The sequence below is a fragment of the Dendrobates tinctorius genome, unplaced genomic scaffold (assembly GCF_039654945.1).
Source record: "Dendrobates tinctorius isolate UK_male_01 unplaced genomic scaffold, ASM3965494v1 ptg000028l, whole genome shotgun sequence".
In the NCBI taxonomy this organism is placed as follows: Eukaryota; Metazoa; Chordata; class Amphibia; order Anura; family Dendrobatidae; genus Dendrobates; species Dendrobates tinctorius.
The window spans coordinates 649,369-674,919 of NW_027361696.1; the positions used below are offsets into that span (position 1 = coordinate 649,369).

The following is a 25,551-nucleotide window of genomic DNA, read 5'->3' on the forward strand; positions in this document are numbered from 1 at the left end:
TACAAACTCTGCGGCTGATTTCGGCATTAGCTGATGGATGAAATCTGGGGCCGGAGAAGCATAACTTTTTTTATCAATAATTGGCGGTGTCAGATCTGAGCAGCGAGGGCATCAATCACAGAGATGGAATCCCTTCCACCCGCCATTCCTTGGAGGGTTGGCAGAGATTGGAGACTTCCCCTCCCCCCACTCGTGACATCCTAATGAATACAGCACGTCACGGGCGTTCGGATTTAGGGTTACTTTGCATTTAATGCTCGATTCTGGGGTCTTACTGCTGCAAAGCTCTTAGACTTATCTTAAATGACACTGCGCCTCTTTATAATGTTGGGTATTTCACGCTCCGACGATTCCAATTTATTGCCGCAGCGGTACAGGTTGCACATGGGCATGCGCACGGAACAGGCTGAAAGATTATGTGCTTTATGGCTGGAAGGGTCGAGGTTCAGAGTTGATCCGAGCTGCGGGGTCCTTTTAAGGGTAAAAGGCTATAAGCTGTACCCAGCTTGCGGCAGAAATGTAAAGTGCCCCCCCTCCAGAATAAACTGTTGTTGAGGCAAATCCACTTAACTGTCAAGAACCAGTGACAAAAACTCACAATCAGCACCACAGAGATAATGGGCCGGATATTGCTGATGAGTGTGATGACAACGGACGCAGATTTATTCATTTCATATATAGAAGGAGGCTCGATCAGCACAGTGGTCTGCTCCGGTCCTTACCCTGCTGCTCTCGGTGGCACATACTGTATGCCCCTGTGTAGCAGATATCACTCCGGTCTTCACCCTGTTGCTCTCGGTGGCACATAGCCTCTTTGTAGTAGATGTCACCTCCGGTCTTCACCTTGTTGCTCTCGGTGGCACATATCCTCTCTGTAGTAGATTTCGCCCCCGGTCATCGCTCCGGTTTTCACCTTGTTGCTTTCTGCAGCACATATCATCTCTGTAGCAGATGTCGCCCCCGGTCTTCACTTTGTTGCTCTTGGTGGCAAATATCCTCTCTGTAGTAGATGTCGCCCCTAGTTATCACCTTGTTGCTCGCGGTGGTACATATCCTCTCTGTAGTAGACGTTGCCCCAGATCATCACTCCAGTCTTCACTTTGTTGCTCTCGGTGGCACATATCCTATCTGTAGTAGGTCGCCCCCTGGTCATCGCTCCGGTGTTCACCTTGTTGCTCTCTGTGGCACATATCCTCTCTGTAACAGATGTTGTCCACGGTCTGCACCTTGTTTGCTCTCTGTGGCACATATTCTCTCTGTAGTAGATGTCGCCCCCGATCATCACTCTGGTCTTCACCTTGATGCTCTTGGTGGCACATATCCTCTCTGCGGTAGATGTCACCCCCGGTCATTGCTTCAGTCTTCACCTTGTTGCTCTTGGTGGCACATATCCTCTCTGCGGTAGATGTCGCCCCCGGTCATTGCTTCGGTCTTCACCTTGCTGCTCTTCGTGGCACATTTCCTCTCTGCAGTAGATGTCGCCAATGGTCATCGCTCTGGTCTTCACCTTGTATATCTCTGTGAAACATATCCTCTCTGCAGTAGATGTTGCCCCTGGTCATTGCCTCAGTCTTCACCCAGTGGCACATATCATCTCTGTAGTAGATGTCGCCCTTGGTGTTCACCTTGTTGCTCTCGGTGGCACATATTATCTCTGTAGCAGATGTCACCCCTGGTCTTCACCTTGTTGCTCTCAGTAGCACATAACATCTCTGTAGTAGATGTCTCCCCCGGTCATCGCTCCAGTCTTCACCTTGCTGCTCTCAGTGGCACATATCCTCTCTGTAGTAGGTGACGCCCCCCGGTCATCGCTCCAGTCTTCATCTTGTTGCATATCCTCTTTTGCAGTAGATGTCGCCCACACTCATCACTCTGATCTTCACATTGTTGCTCTCAGTGGCACAAATCCTCTCCGTAGTAGATGTCGCCCCTGGTCTTCACATAGCTTCTCTCAGAGGAACACATCCTCTCTGTAGTAGATGTTGCCCCCGGTCATCACATTGCTGCTCTTAGTGTCACATTTGCTCTCTGCAGTAGATGTCGTCCCCAGCAGTTACTATGGTATTTGTCCCCTCGCTCTAGGCAGAACGTTTCGGCACAACCTCTCTGCAGTTTCTTGTAAATGGAGCCATGTTTGAGTCTCTGTAGCTTCTCCATTATAACCATTAACCTTTCCAGGATGCAGAAGACAGTGCAGAGTGGAAGGTCTGGCGCCTCATCACCACTGTAATACATGTTATGTTCTGGGTGCATTATCCATATCTTCACACGACTGTGGTATAATATGTAAGCCGCCGTCGCCGCTACATGGGTTTGTGTCTGAGCTGATAATAACCGCAGCCTTCAGTCTGGAAACATTTGCTCATACACTGATACATTAATCAGCTCCCCACAAACATGTCACAGTTATTACTATATGTCACCCCAAATTAGGCCATGTAATCACAACATTTAGACACCTGGCACCCAGCATCGTGCAGACCCAGTAAAGTCTTTTGACCTCATTGTCCTGTGCACAGCGGAAGCAGAATCACAAGATGGAGGATCAGAGACATGGACTCAGCAGCGCGCCGCATGTGCATTGCACAGAGGAGGTCCGAGAGAGCATCTCACATCACTGCGCATGCGAGGGGCTCCAGGAAAAGGCTACGGCATTAGTGGGCGCATATGCACTGCGCAGAGGAGGTCCAAGAGAGCATCTCACATCACTGCGCATGGCAGGGGCTACAGGAAAAGGCTATGGCAGCAGTGGGCGCATGGACAGTGTGCAGATGAGGCCACAGGGCAAAGGCCACCTGCCCAAGGATTCATCTTCTGGGTACAGTCCCTTTATCACAATAAAGAGGTTGTCGCCAATGGTTAAAATTACAAAGAGCTCATAAAAATAATTGCATTTTGCCTCTTTATTGACAATCCTCTGTGTTCTGAAGAATGAAGGGGTATATACTTCTATTGTTTGCAGCCCACTGAGAAGGTTATGGGCCACCACTGCCGTCTCAGACTCTCCGGCCTCTTAGGCAGGGAGCACGCTGATTGGAGCCTCTTTGCAAATGCTGTTTTGAAGACAGACATATCCCTTGATTTGAAAAAAAAAATATAGGATTTGCCAGAGTGCAAATTTTTCTATATTGGATTTTTTTAAGGGAAGGGGTTAATGATCTTTTTACTCTTAGACCTGTGATGGGGACAAGGGAGCATCCTCTACGTCTGGAGGAAAGAAGGTTTAAGCATAATCACAGACGCGGATTCTTTACTGTAAGAGCAGTGAGACTATGGAACTCTCTGTCATATCATGTTGTAATGAGCGATTCCCTACTAAAATTTAAGAAGGGACTGGATGCCTTTCTTGAAAAGTATAATATTACAGGGTATATACACTAGTTTCCTTACTATTGCATTGATCCAGGGAGCTAGTCTGATTGCCGTATGTGGAGTCGGGAAGGAATTTTTTTCCCCAATGTGAAGCTTACCATTTGCCACATGGGTTTTTTTTTGCCTTCCTCTGGATCAACATGTTATGGCAGGTTAGGATAGGATATGGGTTGAACTAGATGGACTTAAAGTCTTCCTTCAATCTTAATAACTATGTTACTATGTTACTAAGAAATGAAAAAATGATTTTGCTCGCCTGTCTGCTGCCACAACTCCTGCCCGGTCCTTGGTTTGCTTAGGAACAGTCCGGATTTTTTGGTGCTGACTCGGTCTTATGCCATCAAATGGGGTGTGACACATCATTGACTTTATTGAGGTGCCTCGTTCCCCATGTGCAGGGCTGGGGTCAGCACCCGGGCAACTGATGGAGCACTGAGCATCAGGGGAAGGTGGGAACATTCTCTATCTGGAGCGCTATGGGGGCCCAGTGCCAGCAACAGCACTGGATCCCTCTTGCTTGCTCAGGGCTCCGGCACTTACAATACTTGCTTCTCCCCGCTCCTCTGCTGCGGCGTCTTCCGCATTTTCTGACTGTTATGTTTCAGGTCAGAAGGCATGATGACGTCAAGTCTGAGTGCCCTCTGCCTGAACAGTCACAGTGCACAAAGATGGAAGACCGGGACACTGGAAGTCCGGCGCACAGCAGCGGCCATTGAGGAGAGGTGAGGAGAGGTTTTTTTTAAGTTTGGAGCATTATATTCTGGAACATTACATGGGTCCATCATATACTGGAACATTATATGGGGCCCATCATATTCTGGAGGATTATATGGTGCTCATCATATTCTGGAGCATTACATGGGGTCCATCATATACTGGAACATTATATGGGCCCATCATATTCTGGAGCATTATATGGGGCTTATCATATTCTGGAGCATTGCATGAGGTCCATCATATACTGGAACATTATATGGGGCCCATCATATTCTGGAGCATTATAGGGGGCCAGCATATACTGGAGCATTAAATGGGGCCCATCATATTCTGGAGAATCCTATGGGGTCCATCATATTCTAGAGCATTACATTCTGGAGCATTATATGAGGCCTAGCATATACTGGAGCATTATATTGGGACCAGCATATACTGAAGCATTACATGGAGCCCATCATATTCTGGAGCATTATATGGGGCCCAGCAAAAAATGAAGCATTATATGGGGACCAGCATATGCGAAAGCATTATATCGGGCCCATCATATTCTGAAGAATTATATGGGAACCAGCATATATTGGAGCATTATATGGGGCCCATCATATACTGAAACATTATATGGGGCACAGCATATACTGGAGCATTACATGGGGCCCATCACATACTGAAGCATTGTATGGGGCCCTATCATATTCTGGAGCATTATATGGGGACCAGCATATACTGGAGCATTATATGGGGCCAGCTTATATTGGAGTATTACATGGGGACCAGCATATAATAGAGTATTATATGGGGCCAGCTTATATTGGAGTATTATATGGGGGACCAACATATAATAGAGCATTATATGGGGCCCAGCATATACTGGAGTATTATATACTGGAGCATTATATAGGGCCCATCTTATACTGTTTGGAGCACTATATGGAGCTTATTCTGTATGGAACATTATTGGGGTTCCATTATATATGGAGCAATATATGAGGCTTTTCATAGACTGCATGGGTCATTATATGGGGCCCATTATGTATGGAGCAATATATGGGGCCCATTATGTATGGAGCCATTTGTGGGTCCCATTATATATGGAGCAATATATGGGGCCTATTATGTATGAAGCAATATATGGGGCTCATTATTCTGTATGCAGCAATATATAAGGGCCATTATACTGTATGGAACATTATTTGGGGTTCATTATTCTGTATGGAGTACTATAATACTGTACGGAGGACTGTGTTGTGCCTATAACACAGTATGGAGGACTATGCGGTGCCCATAATACTGTATGGAGGACTACGTGGTGCCCATAATACTATATGGAGGGCTATGTGGTGACCATAATACTGTATGGAGGACTATGTGGTGCCCATAATACTGTATGGGGGACTATGAGGTGCACATAATACTGTATGGAGGACTATGTGGTGCCCATAGTACTGTATGGATGACTATGTGATGCCCATAATACTGTATGGAGGACTGTGTGGTGCCCATAATACTGTATGGAAGACTATGAGGTGCACATAATACTGTATGTAGGACTTTTTGGTGCCCATAGTACTGTATGCATGACTATGTGGTGCCCATAGTACTGTATGGATGACTATGTGGTGCCCATAATACTGAATGGAGGACTATGAGATAAACAAAATACTGTATTGAGGACTATGTGGTGTCCATTATACTGTATGGAGGAATATGAGGTGCCTATAGTACTGTATGGAGGACTATGAGGTGCACATAGTACTCTATGGAGGACTATGTGGTGCCCATAATACTGTATGAAGGACTATGTGGTGCCCATAGTACTGTATGGAAGACAAGGAGGTGCCCATAATACTGTGTGGAGGACTATGTGGTGCCCATAGTACTGTATGGATGACTATGTGGTGACCATAATACTGTATGGAGGACTATGTGGTGCCCATAATACTGTATGGGGGACTATGAGGTGCACATAATACTGTATGGAGGACTATGTGGTGCCCATAGTACTGTATGGATGTCTATGTGATGCCCATAATACTGTATGGAGGACTGTGTGGTGCCCATAATACTGTATGGAAGACTATGAGGTGCACATAATACTGTATGTAGGACTTTTTGGTGCCCATAGTACTGTATGGATGACTGTGGTGCCCATAGTACTGTATGGATGACTATGTGGTGCCCATAATACTGAATGGAGGACTATGAGATAAACAAAATACTGTATGGAGGACTATGTGGTGTCCATTATACCGTATGGAGGAATATGAGGTGCCTATAGTACTGTATGGAGGACTATGAGGTGCACATAGTACTGTATGGAGGACTATGTGGTGCCCATAATACTGTATGGAGGACTATGTGGTGCCCATAGTATTGTATGGAAGACAAGGAGGTGCCCATAATACTGTATGGAGGACTATGTGGTGCCCATAGTACTGTATGGATGACTATGTGGTGCCCATAATACTTTATGGAGGACTATGTAGTACCCATAATACTGTATGGAAGACTATGAGGTGCACATAATACTGTATGGAGGACTATGTGGTGCCCATAGTACTGTATGGATGACTATGTGGTGCCCATAGTACTGTGTGGATGACTATGTGGTGCCCATAATACTGTATCGAGGACTATGAGATACACAAAATACTGTATGGAGGACTATGAGGTGCCCATAGTACTGTATGGATGACTATGTGGTGCCCATAATACTGTATGGAGGACTATGAGATACACAAAATACTGTATAGAGGACTATGAGGTGCCCATAGTACTGTATGGAGGACTATGTGGTGCCCATAGTACTGTATGGATGACTATGTGATGCCCATAATACTGTATGGAGGACTATGAGATACACAAAATACTGTATGGAGCACTATGAGGTGCCCATAGTACTGTATGGAGGACTATGTGGTGCCCATAATACTGTATGGTGCACATAGTACTGTATGGAGGACTATGTTGTGCCCATAATACTGTATGGAGGACTATGTGGTGTCCATAATACTGTATAGAGGACTATGTGGTGCCCATAATACTGTATGGAGGACTATGCGGTGCCCATAGTATGGTATGGGGGACTATGTGGTGCCCATAATACTGTATGGAGGACTATATGTTAAAGGGGCCCACTGAGACTCTTTTGCTCGGATCCATAAAAAACCTGGTCATGTGAGTGTGATACAAGCCATCGATGTACGTTGTGCCCCACGAGACCTGATATGGACCCCAGATTTATCAGACAGTGGACTTGTTGGGGATCTGGGGGAACAGGGCAGGTCTAATCTGCCATTATTTTTAACTCCTTTCTGTTTTTATTATATTTTGTGGTCTGGAGAGACCTCAGAGAATAATAAAAGTCTTTTCTGACTTTTAGAGATTGGCTCATCTGTCCACACCGCCTTCTTCATCCCCTGTGCTGGCATTTCCTCTGCTTTCCTGCCGCCCATAAAGCCAAGCATTTCCAGCACCTGGCATGGGATCCGCTCATGTGCTGCGCTGCTGCCTATTTTTAGCCAGGATTTAATGGTGCTGATACATCACGGTCTCGTTGCGAGCGGCCGGCTGCAGATCTCGCGGTTTAAAATGAAGTAGCTGCAATTTTAAGGCCTTTTTTGTATCTTTGAGATGAAAAATGAGCACAGTTCACATATGAGAATAATTGTATGATGTGGAATAAAAAGACGTGGGAGCTGAGAACCCTTCATTACACTCCTCATTCTGTGCACACTTCCTTTTATATAAGCCGGGGTTTCTGGAGGGGGATGGGAGTCGTGCACCTCATGTAGTCCTCTGGCAGCTTAATTATACCGTGTGTCGCATATTCTCAGATGAAGCAGGTGAAGACGCCGAACACATGCAGAAAAGAGGAAAAATTGTGTCAGGTCCCTTAAAATAAAACGTATTTCATTTTTGAAACTGAGGGATCTGTCTGCATTGAAGATCTGGGGACTCATGCCAGCATAACGGGACGCCATTATAAACAAGGGTCGTTGCCCTGGTGCGGATTGGATCAGGTATGTGAAGGTACTTTGCACCGTTTCTGAGAACAATCCACAAATGACCAGCGAGTATCATGGGTGTGAACACTTCTTGCACACAGCCCGAAATGCAAGTGTTAACTTACCGGATTCAGAATAACAAAACATTGCAAAATAATAAAATGGAACATTGTAAAGTCTGCAGAAAGTGACAATATGTCCTCCGCCCTGTGCACACACATCTTACCGGTACTGCGACACCGCTGGGTTGGCTTTGGCGGAGCAATGAAATTTCACTATGTTGTCTTCCAGAACGGGCTGAGGGTCCACCGTAAGATTCACCAGAGGAGGATCTGCAATTACAGGACACGAAGTTATTAGGAGCCTCCACCACACAGTATACATCAGGTCTCATTGCTCCAGTACGAGTCCGTATGGGGAAGGATGCCGCCTATGTCCCTGTGGCAGCGGCATGCTCAGTGCAACATCTGCTTCATGCAAGAGCAAAAGGGGGTCACATACTTATGCAGCTAACATGCAGAGTGGTACGCAGCTCCACTAGATGTCGGGGGCCCCATTTAGCTTCAGGAATTGCTTTATACTCAGTGATATTTCTGTAATTGCTATTAGAAGACCCCAGTATTACAATGATGGAGGTCTTGGTATAGAATTTGCATTGGTGTCCAGATGTTACTCTTCCCATACAGGTCTGACTCTGGAAAAGCTGGGTAACAACCAATATGGCTGCTGTCATTGCTTGTAACTATCACGACACATCTTGTCCGATTTGCTTGGGAAAGCTGGATATAGAATTGATCACAGCCATCGATGCCTTACCCAGCTTTCCCAGATTCCTGCATTACACATCTGCTTTGCTCCATAATTAGGCTGAAGTGTTCACACCCCTGTGAGGTGTCTATAGACGGATATCACCCAGCTTTCCCCAACATGTAAAACTTGCAGGAGACTTCATGTTTTTTTCATCGTGTCCCCCAATAACTTGCCGCTGAGCACCATGTTGTATTATCGTGGCCGCCGCTGTCGCTCGTGATGTAGCGGAGCATGTCTTTATACGAGTGCGCCTTTCATTAATGCTGTTTGCTTTCCTGACGACTCTAATAATGAATTTGTGACCGGATTTAATTTTGAACTTGAATAATAAAAACGGGAAAAATAAAAATATGCGTTCCTCCATAATCCCGAGAGGAGCCGGCTGCATTCCGTCTCAGTGTGTGCCAGGAATTACGGGGTTAATTATAATTATTTTCCGCCGTGTGTTCTTCCGTTCCAGATGCACTTCGTAGCCGTTAATAGCATTTTTAATTGCTTTTCCGCGCAAGCAATTCAGAGCGAGCGAGATCTTTATTCGAAATCTCATTTCAGAGTCTTCTGATCGCTGCTGCCGCTTTCATCCGTCCAATTAGTGTGTCCCGAGAAGAAGCTGCTGTTTAATGGCGGGCGATTCTTGCGCGCTCGGTTATTAGCGCAGCGCGGCTATAAATACCATTGTTCTGCGGAGGAGACGGGGCCAAATTCAGAATATTCACAGATAAGGGTGGACCGGATCCGGCTCCTCGCTGTACATGAGAAGCAACAGCGCCCGCGCTGCCCGAGATAATTGGCTCCTATGGTTTTGTGTCGCGGTGTTCTCCCTGCAGTGACTGGGGCGATTAATGGTTGCCCAGCACAGTGGTGATCTGTCACCCTGCAGTTATATGGACGCTCCAAATAGACTTGCTCTGATTATGTCCTTCGGGAGCTATGTGGCCCCACAGAGCTCAAGGGCTTGGATCAGGGCTAAACCCCTCACATAAGACTGTCCTACCGAGACGTTATACTGAGTCACATCAAATGTGAGGTCAACCAGATATCGACATGACTGCAAGTCAGTTCACATCCGAGTGAGCTCCTGTGTGTCTTATACATGCTCTGCTCATTCAGTGCCTTCTGGATGAGGAATACAATTCCAGGGCTACAGTAGAGACTGACACTTCAAATCCCTCCTTTATCCGACTATTCAATCTGATCTCCAGAAAGCTCGGTGACATGAAAGGAATATTAATCGAAGTGATCTTTCGGCCACGTTGATCTGGGGGTTGTTTCCATCTGTTTCCGGGTCCTGGTTAATCTTTCTCCCTTCCTGTCACTTGTGTAATTAAGCAAATGTAAAAGGACGATCGATCGGTGCCCAAAACAAAGACAAAGCCGATAACAAAGGCAAATACGATAACGAAGGCGAATACGGTAACGAAAGCGAAGCCAATAACGAAGGCAAAGAGGATAACGAAGGCAAAGACGATAACGAAGGCGATAATGAAGACGAAGGCAAAGACGATAACGAAGGCAAAGACGATAACGAAGGCGATAATGAAGACGAAGACAAAGACGATAACGAAGACTATAACAAAAACTATAACGAAGACTATAACGAAGGCGAAGCCGATAACGAAGCCGATAATGAAGACGAAGCCGATAACGAAGGTGAAGACGATAACGAACATGATAAAGCCGATAACGATAGCGATAATGAAGGTGAAGCCGATATATCGAAGACGATAACAAAGGCAAAGACGATAACGAAGGCGAAGACGATAATGAAGATGATAACAAAGCCGACAACGAAGGCGATAATGAAGACGAAGCCAATAACAAAGACGATAACAAAGGTGAAGACGATAAAGAAGGTGAAGACAATAAAGAATATCATAAGGAAGGCGAAGACGATAACGAAGGCGAAGCTGACGATGAAGACAATAACAAAACCGAATATGATAATGAAGGCGAAGACGTTAACGAAGGCGAAGATGATAACGAGACAAAGATGAAGATTAAGACGATAATGAAGGCGAAGATGATAACGAAGGTGAAGATGATGAGGAAGCCGATAACGAAGATGATAACGAAGGCGAAGCCAATAACGAAGACGAAGCCATTAACGAAGATGATAATGAAGGCGAAGATGATAAGGAAGGCGAAGACGATAACGAAGGCGAAGCTGGCGATGAAGACAATAACAAAGCCGAATACGATAATGAAGGTGAATACGATAACGAAGGCGAAGATGATAACAAAGACAAAGTGACGGAAGGAATTTATGTCCAAACAATTAGTAAAAAGTTTTTGAACTTTGGGAACATGAAAGATCCAAATGATTGGGTTCCGGGCCCACACTGTACAAGACGGGGTGCTGGGTCCGCATTAGACAAGACGGGCCACTCGGCAGGCCCCTCACTCAGCAGCTTTAGATCGGAGAAGCCCAAATATTCCCAGAAAGACTGTGATGTTTGAGACAAGACTTACGCTGGATGTTGATGGTGACGGTGGTGTCCTTTCCCCCGGGGACGGCCTTGTTGGTGGCGCGACAGGTGATCGTCTGTCCGCTCTCAATGTCAGACGGTGACACAAAGAGTGTGCTGATGATACTCTCCCGCTTCCCATCCCGCAACTGAGTCTGAAATATAGAAAAGTATCACAAAGATGGAGTTAGATACACGGCTCAGCCCTCAGAATCACAAAGGATAGGATTAGATACACGGCACAGCAGACAGCATCACACACGGTAGGATTAGATACATGACTCAGCAGGCAGTATCACACAGGATAGGATTAGATACACGGCTCAGCACACTATCAAATAGGATAGGATTAGATACACATCTCAGCAGTCAGTATCACACAGTAGAGGATAAGATACACGGCTCAGCAGACAGCATCACACAGGAGAGGATTAGATACACGGCTCAGCAGTCAGCATCACACAGGATAGGATTAGATACAGGGCTCAGCAGACAGTATCACACAGGATAGGATTACATTAACGGTTCAGCAGACAGTATCATATAGGACAGGATTAGATACACGGCTCAGCAGTCAGTATCATATAGGATAGGATTAGATACACGGCTCAGCAGACTGTATCACACAGGATAGGATTAGATACACGGCTCAGCAGTCAGCATCACACAGGATAGGATTAGATACATGGCTCAGCAGTCAGTATCACACAGGATAGGATTAGATACACAGCTCAGCAGTCAGTATCACACAGGATAGGATTAGATAAACAGCTCAGCAGACAGTATCATATAGGATAGGTTTAGATATACGACTCAGCAGACAGTATCATATAGGATAGGATTAGATACACGGCTCAGCAGACAGTATCACAAAGGATAGGATTAGACACACTGCTCAGCAGTCAGTATCACACAATATAGGATTAGATACACAGCTCAGCAGACAGCATCACACAGGATAGGATTAGATACACAGCTCAGCAGTCAGTATCACACAGGATAGGATTAGATACAAGGCTCAGCAGTTAGTATCACACAGGGCCTGTTATTCTGTATGGGGAACTATATAAGTCTCATTATGCTGTATGGAGCACTATATAGGGCTCACAATTCTGTATGGAGCACTATATGGAGCCCATTATACTGTATTGAGCATTATGTGTTGCTCATTTTTCTCTATTGAGAAATATATGGGGCTCATTATTCTGTATCAAAGACTGTGTGGTGCCAAAAATACTGTGAGGAGCACTGTGGTATTTGTTTTTGCATATGTGTTTGTATGCATGTGTGACTGTGCATATATGTGTGAACATATTTATTTTTGATTCATGTATGATACTGTAATTGTAAATAATAATCAAGTTATCTCTGATCTATAGAATCCAAGCACTGCCCCCCACAGAAATTCTCAGAACAGGGGTCTGCAGTCTTGTCCTGAATGGAGCAGAGCTGTGAATGCTCGGCCTCTGCTCTCTTCAAAATCAATAGAGCTGCTGAGCCCCCCCTAGAGATTCAGAGAACAGGGGTCTGCAGTCTTGTCCTGAATGGAGCAGAGTTTTGCATGCTTGGCCTCTGCTTTCTTCATAATCTATAGAGCTGATGAGCCCCCCAGAGATTCTGAGAACAGGGGTCTGCAGACTCGTCCTGGATGGAGCAGAGTTGTGCATGCTCGACCTCTGCTCTCCATTATCTATAGACCTGAGCGTTGTGCTCGGCTAGATCAGGTCCATAGACAATAAATAGAGGGGAAGTTGAGCATGCGCCCCTCCAATCCATTCATGGCTGAGCTGCAGTCCTGTTCTCTGGATTGCTGGGGTCCCAGTGGTCAGTCCCCCAACAATCAGTAAGCTGTCCCTTACCGGGATCGGGCATAACTTGATTTATTTGTGGAATAGACCTTTATTAGATACCAGGCATATAATGCAAAATTATACTGTACATGGTTGAGCTCAGCAGAACCGAATCCTAAGGGCTCATACTCACTTGCGAGAGACTCGCACGATTCTAATGCGAGTCTCTCGCATGAAAACCTGGCACTGCCGCCGGCATTGGGACCGGAGCGTGCGGCTACATAGAAATACATGTAGCCGCACGCTCCGGTCCGAGTGCCGGCGGCAGTGCCAGGTTTTCAAGCGAGAGACTCGCATGAGAATCATGCGAGTCTCTCGCAAGTGAGTATGACCCTAACAGAGATAATTATATATATATATAGAGGTGTGGTGACCCGGGACCCAAATAAAACTTCTGCTACGGGGCTCTGTGAACGCTATGTACGCCCCTACTTGCAGGGTGGTGAGAATGAGGGCAATGTGGCCTGTGACTCAGAGGACGAGGCTCCTGGGGTCCCTTGGCCAGACTGTCCTCATCATAAATGGCATGCCAGGCAGGGAGGGGGCCCAGACATACAGTTGTGGCCAAAAGTATTGATACCCCTGCAATTCTGTCAGATAATACTCAGTTTCTTCCTGAAAATGATTGCAAACACAAATTCTTTGGTATTATTATCTTCATTTAATTTGTCTTAAATGAAAAAAACACAAAAAGAATTGTCCTAAAGCCAAATTGAATATAATTCCACACCAAACATAAAAAAGAGGGTGGACAAAAGTATTGGCACTGTTCGAAAAATCATGTGATGCTTCTCTAATTTGTGTAATTAACAGCACCTGTAACTTACCTGTGGCACCTAACAGGTGTTGGCAATAACTAAATCACACTTGCAGCCAGTTGACATGGATTAAAGTTGACTCAACCTCTGTCCTGTGTCCTTGTGTGTACCACACTGAGCATGGAGAAAAGAAAGACCAAAGAACTGTCTGAGGACTTGAGAAACCAAATTGTGAGGAAGCATGAGCAATCTCAAGGCTACAAGTCCATCTCCAAAGACCTGAATGTTCCTGTGTCTACCGTGCGCAGTGTCATCAAGAAGTTTAAAGCCCATGGCACTCTGGCTAACCTACCTAGATGTGGACGGAAAAGAAAAATTGACAAGAGATTTCAACGCAAGATTGTGCGGATGTTGGATAAAGAACCTCGACTAACATCCAAACAAGTTCAAGCTGCCCTGCAGTCCGAGGGTACAACAGTGTCAACCCGTACTATCTGTCAGCGTCTGAATGAAAAGGGACTGTATGGTAGGAGACCCAGGAAGACCCCACTTCTTACCCCGAGACATAAAAAAGCCAGGCTGGAGTTTGCCAAAACTTACCTGAAAAAGCCTAAAACGTTTTGGAAGAATGTTCTGTGGTCAGATGAGACAAAAGTAGAGCTTTTTGGGCAAAGGCATCAACATAGAGTTTACAGGAGAAAAAAAAAGAGGCATTCAAAGAAAAAAAACACGGTCCCTACAGTCAAACATGGCGGAGGTTCCCTGATGTTTTGGGGTTGCTTTGCTGCCTCTGGCACTGGACTGCTTTACCGTGTGCATGGCTTATGAAGTCTGAAGACTACCAACAAATTTTGCAGCATAATGTAGGGCCCAGTGTGAGAAAGCTGGGTCTCCCTCAGAGGTCATGGGTCTTCCAGCAGGACAATGACCCAAAACACACTTCAAAAAGCACTAGAAAATGATTTTAGAGAAAGCACTGGAGACTTCTAAGGTGGCCAGCAATGAGTCCAGACCTGAATCCCATAGAACACCTGTGAAGAGATCTAAAAATGGCAGTTTGGAGAAGGCACCCTTCAAATATCAGGGACCTGCAGAAGTTTGCCAAAGAAGAATGGTCTAAAATTCCAGCAGAGCATTGTAAGAAACTCATTGATGGTTACTGGAAGCGGTTGGTCGCAGTTATTTTGGCTAAAGGTTGTGCAACCAAGTATTAGGCTGAGGGTGCCAATGTTTTTTGTCTGACCCATTTTTGGAGTTTTGTGTGAAATGATCAATGTTTTGCTTTTTGCTTCATTCTCTTTTGTGTTTTTTCATTTAAGACAAATTAAATGAAGATAATAATACCAAAGAATTTGTGTTGCAATCATTTTCAGGAAGAAACTGAGTATTATCTGAAAATTGCAGGGGTGTCAATACTTTTGGCCACAACTGTATATATAACCTGTATATGCAGGGGGCATTTATGCACATGTAATCGAAGTACATGTATCAAAGTACTATTGGCAGTTATAACATGGATGAATGTGACACGCATCTCTATTCTCTTCATACAGGTAACCAGCTTTTCCAATCTCTGCTCTGAATCCACTCCTGTCTCCATTCAATGTCAGCAAGCAGTTAATCCTGAATGCTATCTCTGTGTTTTCAACTCTGCAAGCTTATATCTGGTAACCAGCTTTTCCAATCTCTGCTCTGAATCCACTCCTGTGTCTCCATTCAATGTCAGCAAGCAGTTAATCCTGAATGCTATCTCTGTGTTTTCAACTCTGCAAGCTTATATCTGGTAACCAGCTTTTCCAATCTCTGCTCTGAATCCACTCCTGTGTCTCCATTCAATGTCAGCAAGCAGTTAATCCTGAATGCTATCTCTGTGTTTTCAACTCTGCAAGCTTATATCTGGTATATAGTTTTTTTTCAACTTACTCTGCTTGTCCCCTTATGTTGTGAGGTCAAGAAACTTTTCAAAGTGCTTTATGATCCATGTAGTGCTGGACATGTGTTTATTTGACCACAACATTTTATTGGGTCTCAATTTAGTGTGATTGATTAACGAGAAGAGAGAGCCAACAAAAAAAAAACAAAAAAAAAAAAAAACTTAGCCTTAACCTCCTATATATTCAGACCTAGCTAGGGGGAGCATTTATGCACATGTAATCGAAGTACATGTATCAAAGTACTATTGGCAGTTATACCATGGCAGTTAGACAGGGCAGGAGACAGGTAAGACATCTATATACATTTTCTTCCTTGTACATTGGAGTACAACAAATATATACCATATGCATTTGTGTAATTTATATCCTGGCCGCTGCATTCACACATATCCACTGCCCTGGCATTAACTCTCTACACTCCATCCATATTGGCCCCTCGCTTCTTTCCTCTCCTATGTATAGCACTCACGCTCTTTTCACATTGTTAAATTGCACAGATCCAGTCATTCCCACCATTCAACATCAGAGACGCTCTCACAAATCACTTAACCATCTGCTCACTCTTTCTATCCTCCTTCTCCTAGTCGCAGGAGACATTGCTCCCAATCCTGGTCCCCCATGTTATAGAAAGTCAAACCCCCCAACTGCTACACTTAGAAACCCCTCTAATCTGATTAATATTCCCTGCCTGCCATCTGTCTCTCTTAGTTGTGCACTTTGGAATTCTCGCTCAGTGTGTAACAAACTCTCCTTCATCCATGACTTCTTCCTTTCTAATTCTCTCAACCTCCTGGCTCTTACTGAAACCTGGATCCAGCAGTCAGACACTACCGCTGCTGCTGCACTTTCATACGGGGGGCTACACTTCTCTCATACCCCAAGATCAGACAATAGAGCAGGTGGAGGCGTTGGTCTGCTCCTATCATCAAAATGTACCTTTCAGGTTATCCCTCAAGTACCCTCACTAGTCTTCCCTTCTTTTGAGGTCCATGCCGTCAGACTCTACACCCCCCTCTCCATGCGAGTGGCGGTGGTGTATCGTCCTCCCGGCCCCTCCCATCAGTTCCTGGATCATTTTGCCACTTGGCTTCCACATTTTCTCTCCTGTGACATCCCTACCCTCATCATGGGAGATTTCAACATCCCCATTGCTCTTCCCCTCTCACCATCTGCCACTCACCTTTTATCTCTAACCTCCTCATTTGGCCTTTCGCAGCCTACTAATTCTCCAACAAATGAAGACGGAAACTCCCTCGACTTGGTCTTCTCTCGGCTTTGTGCAGTGGATGATTTTGCAAACTCCCCTCTCCCGCTCTCTGACCACAATCTTCTTTCATTCTCTATCAAGAACTGCCAGGCTGCTCAGGTCACCCCCACTGTCCAGACTTATAGAAACATACAGGCCATTAACACCCAGAAACTTATGAAGAACTTGCAGTCTTCATTGGCCCCTATCTCCTCCCTCTCATGTCCTGATTCTGCACTGAAGCATTACAATGAAACACTTCAAAGTGCCCTGGATGAATTTGCACCCCCTATAAATAGAACACCACAACGCAGACGGCGACAACCCTGGCACACGGTGCAAACACGTTTCCTGCAGCAGTGCTCCAGGTGCGCCGAACGTCTGTGGAGAAAATCCAACCTACACGAAGATTTCATCCATTTTAAGTTTATGCTTGGAACATACAACACTGCCCTTCACCTCTCCAAACAAACCTATTTCAACACCCTCATCACCTCACTGTCAAATAACCCGAAACGTCTCTTTGACACTTTTCATTCTCTACTCAATCCAAGAGTACAGGCCCCAACCACAGAGCTCAGAGCTGACAATCTGGCCAATTACTTCAAAGAAAAAATTGACCAGATTCGACAGGAAATTATCTCCCAATCACCTCATACCATGCACTGTCCTCCTTCCCCCACTGCATCTAGCTCACTCTCTGATTTTGAACCAGTCACAGGAGAAGAAGTAAGCAGGCTCCTTGCATCTTCTCGCCCAACTACTTGCACCAGTGACCCATTTCCGTCACATCTCCTCCAGTCCCTTTCCCCTGCTGTCACCCCTCACCTAACTAAAATATTTAACCTCTCTCTCTCTTCTGGTATTTTTCCCTCCTCATTTAAGCATGCCATCATACATCCACTACTTAAAAAACCATCCCTCGACCAAAACTGTGCCGCTAACTATAGACCTGTCTCTAATCTTCCCTTCATCTCTAAACTCCTGGAACGCCTGGTCCACTCCCGTCTTATCCGCTATCTCTCAGAAAACTCTGTTCTCGACCCTCTCCAATCCGGTTTCCGCTCTTTACACTCCACTGAAACTGCCCTCATTAAAGTCTCTAATGATCTACTAACAGCTAAATCAAATGGTCATTACTCCATGCTAATTCTCTTGGATCTCTCTGCAGCATTCGACACTGTGGATCATCAGCTCCTCCTCACTATGCTCCGTTCCATTGGCCTCAAGGACACCGTTCTTTCCTGGTTCTCCTCCTATCTCTCTGACCGCTCCTTTACTGTATCTTTTGCCGGTTCCTCCTCCTCTCACCTTCCCCTTACTGTTGGGATCCCCCAAGGATCGGATTTAGGCCCCCTCCTCTTCTCCTTGTACACTGCCCCTATTGGTCAAACAATCAGTAGATTTGGGTTCCAGTACCATCTCTATGCTGATGACACCCAATTATACGCTTCTTCTCCTGACATCACGCCAGCCTTTCTAGAAAACACCGGCGATTGCCTAAACGCTGTGTCTAATATCATGTCCTCACTATATCTGAAACTGAACATGTCAAAGACTGAACTCCTGGTGTTTCCTCCCGCTACTAATGTACCTATACCCGACATTGCTATTTCTGTGGGTGGCTCCACTATTACTCCCCAGCAACAGGCCCGCTGTCTTGGGGTCATACTTGATTCTGAGCTTTCCTTTGCCCCCCACATTCGATCACTGGCTCGCTCTTGTCATCTGCACCTCAAAAACATTTCTAGAATTCGACCTTTTCTTACTTTTGACTCTGCAAAAACTCTTACTGTTTCTCTTATTCATTCTCGTCTCGACTATTGTAACTCTCTTCTAATCGGTCTCCCTCTTACCAAACTCTCCCCTCTCCAATCTGTCTTGAATGCTGCAGCCAGGATCATATTCCTCACCAATCGTTACACCGATGCCTCTACCTTGTGCCAGTCATTACACTGGCTACCCATCCACTCCAGAATTCAGTATAAACGTATTACCCTCACCCACAAAGCCCTCCATGGCTCAGCACCACCCTACATCTCCTCCCTTGTTTCAGTATACCACCCTACCCGCGCCCTCCGTTCTGCTGATGACCTGAGGTTGGTATCCTCAATAGTCAGAACCTCCCACTCCCGTCTCCAAGACTTTACACGTGCCGCGCCAGTTCTTTGGAATGCACTTCCCAGGTCAATACGATTAGTCCCCAATCCCCACAATTTTAAGCGTGCCCTGAAAACACATTTATTCAGACTGGCCTATTGCCTCAACACATTAACCTAATCTATCCCTGTGTGGCACAGCCAAAAGTTTTACCATAACCAGATTTCCCGCATCATGTTCCCACATGCTTTATGCATCCATTAGCCCTCTGCATCTGTACTGTTACACACTTAACATTATGGCTGGTCCATACAATCAGGGCAACTGTTACCACCCACCTTTCGTGTCTACCTCTTTCCTCATAGACTGTAAGCTTGCGAGCAAGGCCCTCATTCCTCTTGGTATTTGTTATAATCTACTGTATGTGATTATTGTTATGCTGTAATGTCTATTGTCTGTACAAATCCCCTCTGAAATGTAAAGTGCTGCGGAATATGTCGGCGCTATAGAAATAAAATTTATTATTATTATTATTATTATTATTATTATACTCACCTTCCGACGGCCCCCGGACACTTTCTCTCCTCTCACCACGCTCCCGGCATCTTCCGGTCCCAGTAATGCTTTGCGTGAAACACCGCTGATGACGTCGCGCTCACGCGAGAGTGACGTCATCTCCAGCCCTTCTCGCAAAGCATTACTGGGACCGGAAGATGCCGGGAGCGTGGTGAGAAGCGGGACAGAGTCCTGGGGCCGACGGAAGGTGAGTATTTAACTATTTTGCATTTTCACAGAGACTCTAGAATACCCGATGCAATAGAATCGGGCCACCAGTATTATCTGACAGAATTGCAGGGGTGTCAATACTTTTGGCCACAAATGTATTACTTACACAGGGGCCCAACACTGCCAGTGTTCACCCTTGATTATACTATTTAGATTCCTAAACGTATTGAATCACAGATTTTGTTGCACTACAACTCGTAGCATATCCTGGCAGGGCTGAGGTTGAACACACTGGGAGTTGTAGTTCCACGCTAGCAGGAGACCTGTGCTGACAAGAATGCGGATGTCTCTGGGTCTACAGGGGTCGGATCAGGAGGGTGTGCTTCCATGTCTCATTGTCCAGGAGAGTGGTGAGTGACGGGGCTCCGTGATCAGTGCGGAGTCATGTTGACATGGAGATGATTTATCAAAGACTTACAAAAATGACGACAGGAAAATCTATTTCCAGTAATTACATAAAATATGGTGGAGTAACCTGCACGGGGAAAACAGCCATCCATAACGGACACGGAAAGCGTGATAACATCCCGACCCCAGAGAAACCAGACACTAATAACATCCTGACCCGAGAAACCGGACACTAATAAATCCCGACTGAGTGACACCGGACACTAATAACATCCCGACCCAGAGACACCGGACACTGATAACATCCCGACCCCAGAGAAACCGGACACTAATAAGATCCCAACCCCAGAGACACTGGACACTGATAACATCCTGACCTCAGAGACAACGGACACTAATAACATCCCAACCCTAGAGACACTGGACACTGATAACATCCCGATCCCAGAGACAACTGACACTAATAACATCCCAACCCCAGAGACACTGGACACTAATAACATCCCGACCTCAGAGACACCGAACACTAATAACATATCAACCCCAGACACCGGACACTAATAACATCCCGACCTTAGAGACACCGAACACTAATAACATCCCGACCATAGAGACACCAGACACTGATAACATCCCAACCCTAGAGACACCGGACACTGATATCATCCCGATCCCAGAGACACCGGACACTAATAACATCCTGACACTGGACACTAATGACATCCTGACCCCAGAGACACCAAACACTAATAACATCCGACCTCAGAGACACCTGACACTAATAACATCCTGATCCCAGAGAAACCAGACACTGATAACATCCCGACCTCAGAGACAATGCACACTTATAACATCCCGACACCGAATACTAATTACATCCGACCCCAGAGACACCGGACACTAATAACGTCCCAACCCCAGAGACACCGGACACTGATATCATCCCAACCCCAGAGACACCGGACACTGATAACATCCCAATCCCAGAGACACCGGACACTGATAACATATTGACCACAGAGACACTGGACACTGATAACATCCTGACCCCAGAGACAACGGACACTAATAATATCCTGACCCCGGAGACACTGGACACTAATAACATCCCGACCCTGGAGACACTGGACACTAATAACATCCCGACCCCAGAGACACCGGACACTAATAACATCCCGACCCCAGAGAAACCGGACACTGATAACATCCCGACCTCAGAGACAATGGACACTGATGACATCCCGATCCCAGAGACTCCGGACACTAATAACATCTGACCCCAGAGACACAGAACACTAATAACATTCAGATACCAGAGACACCAGACACTAATAATATCCGAACCAGCAAAATAATATCAGCAAACTTGAAAATCCGGCAGCACCTTTATAGCGCGCACCGAATTAGTCACATATCCACTGGGGCTCATTCATACTTGTGCGTTACGGATCCGTTCATTCTACACATATTACTTTATTCCTGTTCTTTATGAGCGTGCCGTTTTTTTTTCAGGCCACTTCAACGTGGATGTCTTATTTGCAGAGGATTCCAGCCCACACGTTGTAACCCCTCTGACTAGACATTTTGTGACTTCCATGTTGGTTTGAGCAGATTCCTTATGTGTTAGTTTTACCGCCTGGTGCAGCACTACAACCCTCAACATAGCCTGCAACAGTTAGGTCACATTAGGATCTTTGCAGCATATGGTGTAATGGCATGGAGATGGTTACAGGTGTCATGCTCGCCTCTCCAGTGTATGGCTCTCCAGCTGATTGATGAGATCCTCGCTCGAGAATGTCAATTTAATCTGATTGCATATTGTAAGTGCCGCCAAGGTGTCTGCACCTGCATGCCTGTACCCTGATTACTCCTTCACACCTCCTGGCAGCAGAGTCACATGCTGACTTCAGAAATCCTTCATGTCTGGAGCGTTTATGACACATTGTTCTGCACCAAACTACGAACTCTACACAGGATCCTCACAGGGCTCAGCACGCAGTCATTACAAGACCAGAGGTGCCCCGTCCCACCACTATTATGTGGCACCCCAGAAGTCCGGTTGCCGCAATGGCATTGCCTCCCTCACAGGGGGTGATTTCAGGCCTGAAGCAAGGAGGGATCCCCTGGCCAGGTATACACAGCATGCAACACAGTTCCTGCTCCAGGACAGCAGAGGGAGCTCTGAACCCGACTTGAGGGGAGCTGCTCTCTCTGGTCAGGAGGAGGAAATTAGTTAGAGTTTCAGTCGGTCAGTGTTGGGGACTGGACGAGTGAGGAGCTTGTCCCCAGACTGAAGTGTATTCTGAGTCAGAGAGGAAGAGAACAGTATAGGGAAGCTTGGGAAGAGGAGCTGTGACCACGCTGATCCCAGAGCTCAGAGCGAGAACTGGACACCGGAGTGAAAGGCTGCAGAGCACTACGGTCTCAGTAGCTAAATCCGGAGGGCAGAAGATTGCAGGTCTTCTGGCCCCATCACACACCTGAAGGCACAGCAGCAGGTTAGAGCCTGCCATGAGGAGCGACACCTGTGAAAGGCTCAAGCTGCCTGCCATGCGGGTAACGTTTTCTGACATACAGTGAGAGGAACAGAGGACTGAGCAGAGCTTTAGGCAGCAAGGACCTCAAATAGAGCAGCACAGTAAGGAGGCCTCCAACCCACCTGGCTGAGTAGATCCTGCATTGCTTTGGGCTGCCCAGACGTCCATTGTCATCTGTAACCAGTGCTCCGGTCTGCACCTCTATATATCCAGTAAAGGTAAAGGAAACTACAACCCCGCTGTGTCCTCAGATATGTTTGCTATACCATCTGCCTTGGACTACAATCACCATCTTCATCTCATCACTTACACATACAGTTGCCCTGGGGCCTAGCTCTACCTGTGGAGAGCTGTAACAACTCTGCTGCACCACTATCAGCCCAAGCGGACTCTGAAGCAGCGTCGGCTAACACCTTATTTGCCGAATATCACAAGTAGCATCACATACTAATTCCCTTTTAAATCATCCCCTATAAACTTTATTGAACATTTTCATTGGACGCCCAGGGCCACGGACTGGGTCACCACTGTCGTGACATTTCCCCTTTAAGAACGGCCAGGTATCGAGTACCCCACGCCCCTGGCGGGCGCTCCAATTATATCTCAGACACATTTCCAAAACCTCTTCCTGCTGATAGTGAATTTCTTGTTTACATTCCTAGGCTAAAAAAGCCAAATACAGCTATGTCCAGAAATATTAGAATGGTGTCACAAGTTTTGGCATTTTATTTGTTTACAAGATACAGTTCTCAAATCAATCTGGACTTAACGGGCTGACTTTCAGCTTTAATTTGAGGTGATTTACATCCTGATTGGAGTGAGGGTTTAGGAATTACAGCTTTATAATATGGAGCTGCGTCTTATTAAAGGGACTAAACGTAAATGGACAATTATCTCAGAAGCTCTTTAATGGAGTGCATGGGCTCATCCCTTATTAATCCATTATCAGTGATGTAGGTAAAAGGTCTGGAGCTGATTCCAGATGCAGCATTAGCATTTGAAAGCTGATGCTGTGAACCCACAACATGCGAATAGAAGAACTCTCAATGGAAGAGAAGCAGACCATCAGGCTGAAAAAAGAAGAACGCCATCAGAGATAGGAGAAATGTTAGGAGCAACCAAATCAGCAGCTTTGTACACTCTGCAAAAAAAGAAAAAAAAAAAAAAGAGCGCACTGGTGGGCTTGGGATCTCAAAAACACTTGGACGTCCCTTGAAGACACCTGTGGTGGATGATCGTAGAATCCTTTGCATGGTGATGAAAAACCCTCCACGACATACTCCCAAGTGAACACTCTAGGAAATCGGTATCTCAGTATTTAAGTCCACCATAAAGAGAAGACTTCATGAATGCAAATACCGAGGCGTCAACACAAAGTGCTACCATTAATAATCCAGAAAATAGAAAGGCCAAAATAGACTTTGCCAAAAAAAACATCTAAAAGAAGCCAAATACAGTGGGTACGGAAAGTATTCAGACCCCCTTTAAATTTTCACTCTTTATTTCATTGCAGCCATTTGGTAAATTCAAAAAAGTTCATTTTTTTGTCATTAATGTACACTCTGCACACCATTTTCACTGACAAAAACAGAAATGTTAAAATTTTTGCAAATTTATTAAAATAGAAAAACTGAAATATCACATGGTCATAAGTATTCAGACCCTTTGCTTAGTATTGAGTAGAAGTACCCTTTTGAGCTAGTAGAGCCATGAGTCTTCTTGGGACTGATGCAACAAGTTTTTCACACCTGGATTTGGAGATCCTCTGCCATTGTTCCTTGCAGATCATCTCCAGTTCTGTCAGGTTGGATGGTGAACGTTGGTGGACAGCCATTTTCAGGTCTCTCCAGAGATGCTCAATTGGGTTTAGGTCAGGGCACTGGCTGGGCCAGTCAAGAATGGTCACAGAGTTGTTCTGGAGCCACTCCTTTGTAATTTTAGCTGTGTGCTTAGGGTCATTGTCTTGTTGGAAGGTGAACCTTCGGCCAAGTCTGAGGTCCAGAGCACTCTCAAAGAGGTTTTCATCCAGGATATCTCTGTTTTTCACCACATTCATGTTTCCTTCAATTGCAACCAGTCGACCTTTCCCTGCAGCTGAAAAATACCCCCATAGCATGATGCTACCACCACGTTTCACTGTTTGGATTGTATTGGGCAGGAGATGAGCAGTGCCCGGTTTTCTCCACAGATATTGCTTAGAATACCAAAAAGTTCTATCTTCATCTCATCAGACCAGAAAATCTTATTTCTCATAGTCTGGGAGTCCTTTATGTGTTTTTCTTAGCAAACTCTATGTGGGCTTTCATATGTCTTGCACTGAGGACAGGCTTCCGTCGGGCCACTCTGCCATAAAGACCCGACTGGTGGAGGGCTGCAGTGATAGTTGACTTTGTGGAACTTTCTCCCATCTCTCTACTGCATCTGTGGAGCTCAGCCACAGTGATCTTGGGGCTCTGCTTTAACTCTCTCAACAGGGCTCTTCTCCCATGACTGCTCAGTTTGGCTGGTCGGCCAGATCTAGGAAGACTTCTGGTGGTCCCAAACTTCTTCCATTTAAGGATTATGGAGGCCACTGTGCTCTTAGCAACCTTGTGTTAGGCGCCCGATTCCTGCAGCTACACAAC

The 25,551-nt window shown here is 45.7% G+C and overlaps 1 protein-coding gene across 2 annotated transcripts in view; it reads right to left on the reverse strand.

Moving 5' to 3' along the window:
- The window catches only part of KIRREL3 (kirre like nephrin family adhesion molecule 3), an 851,964-nt gene that overhangs the window by 82,862 nt on the left and 743,551 nt on the right, over positions 1-25,551 (reverse strand). For both annotated transcript variants that reach the window (XM_073569972.1, XM_073569971.1), the window contains exons 6-7: positions 11,373-11,523; positions 8,320-8,425 (exon numbers count right to left, since the gene is read on the reverse strand). In XM_073569972.1, coding sequence (XP_073426073.1) covers positions 8,320-8,425; positions 11,373-11,523 — 257 coding nt within the window. The remainder of the gene's footprint in view (positions 1-8,319; positions 8,426-11,372; positions 11,524-25,551) is intronic.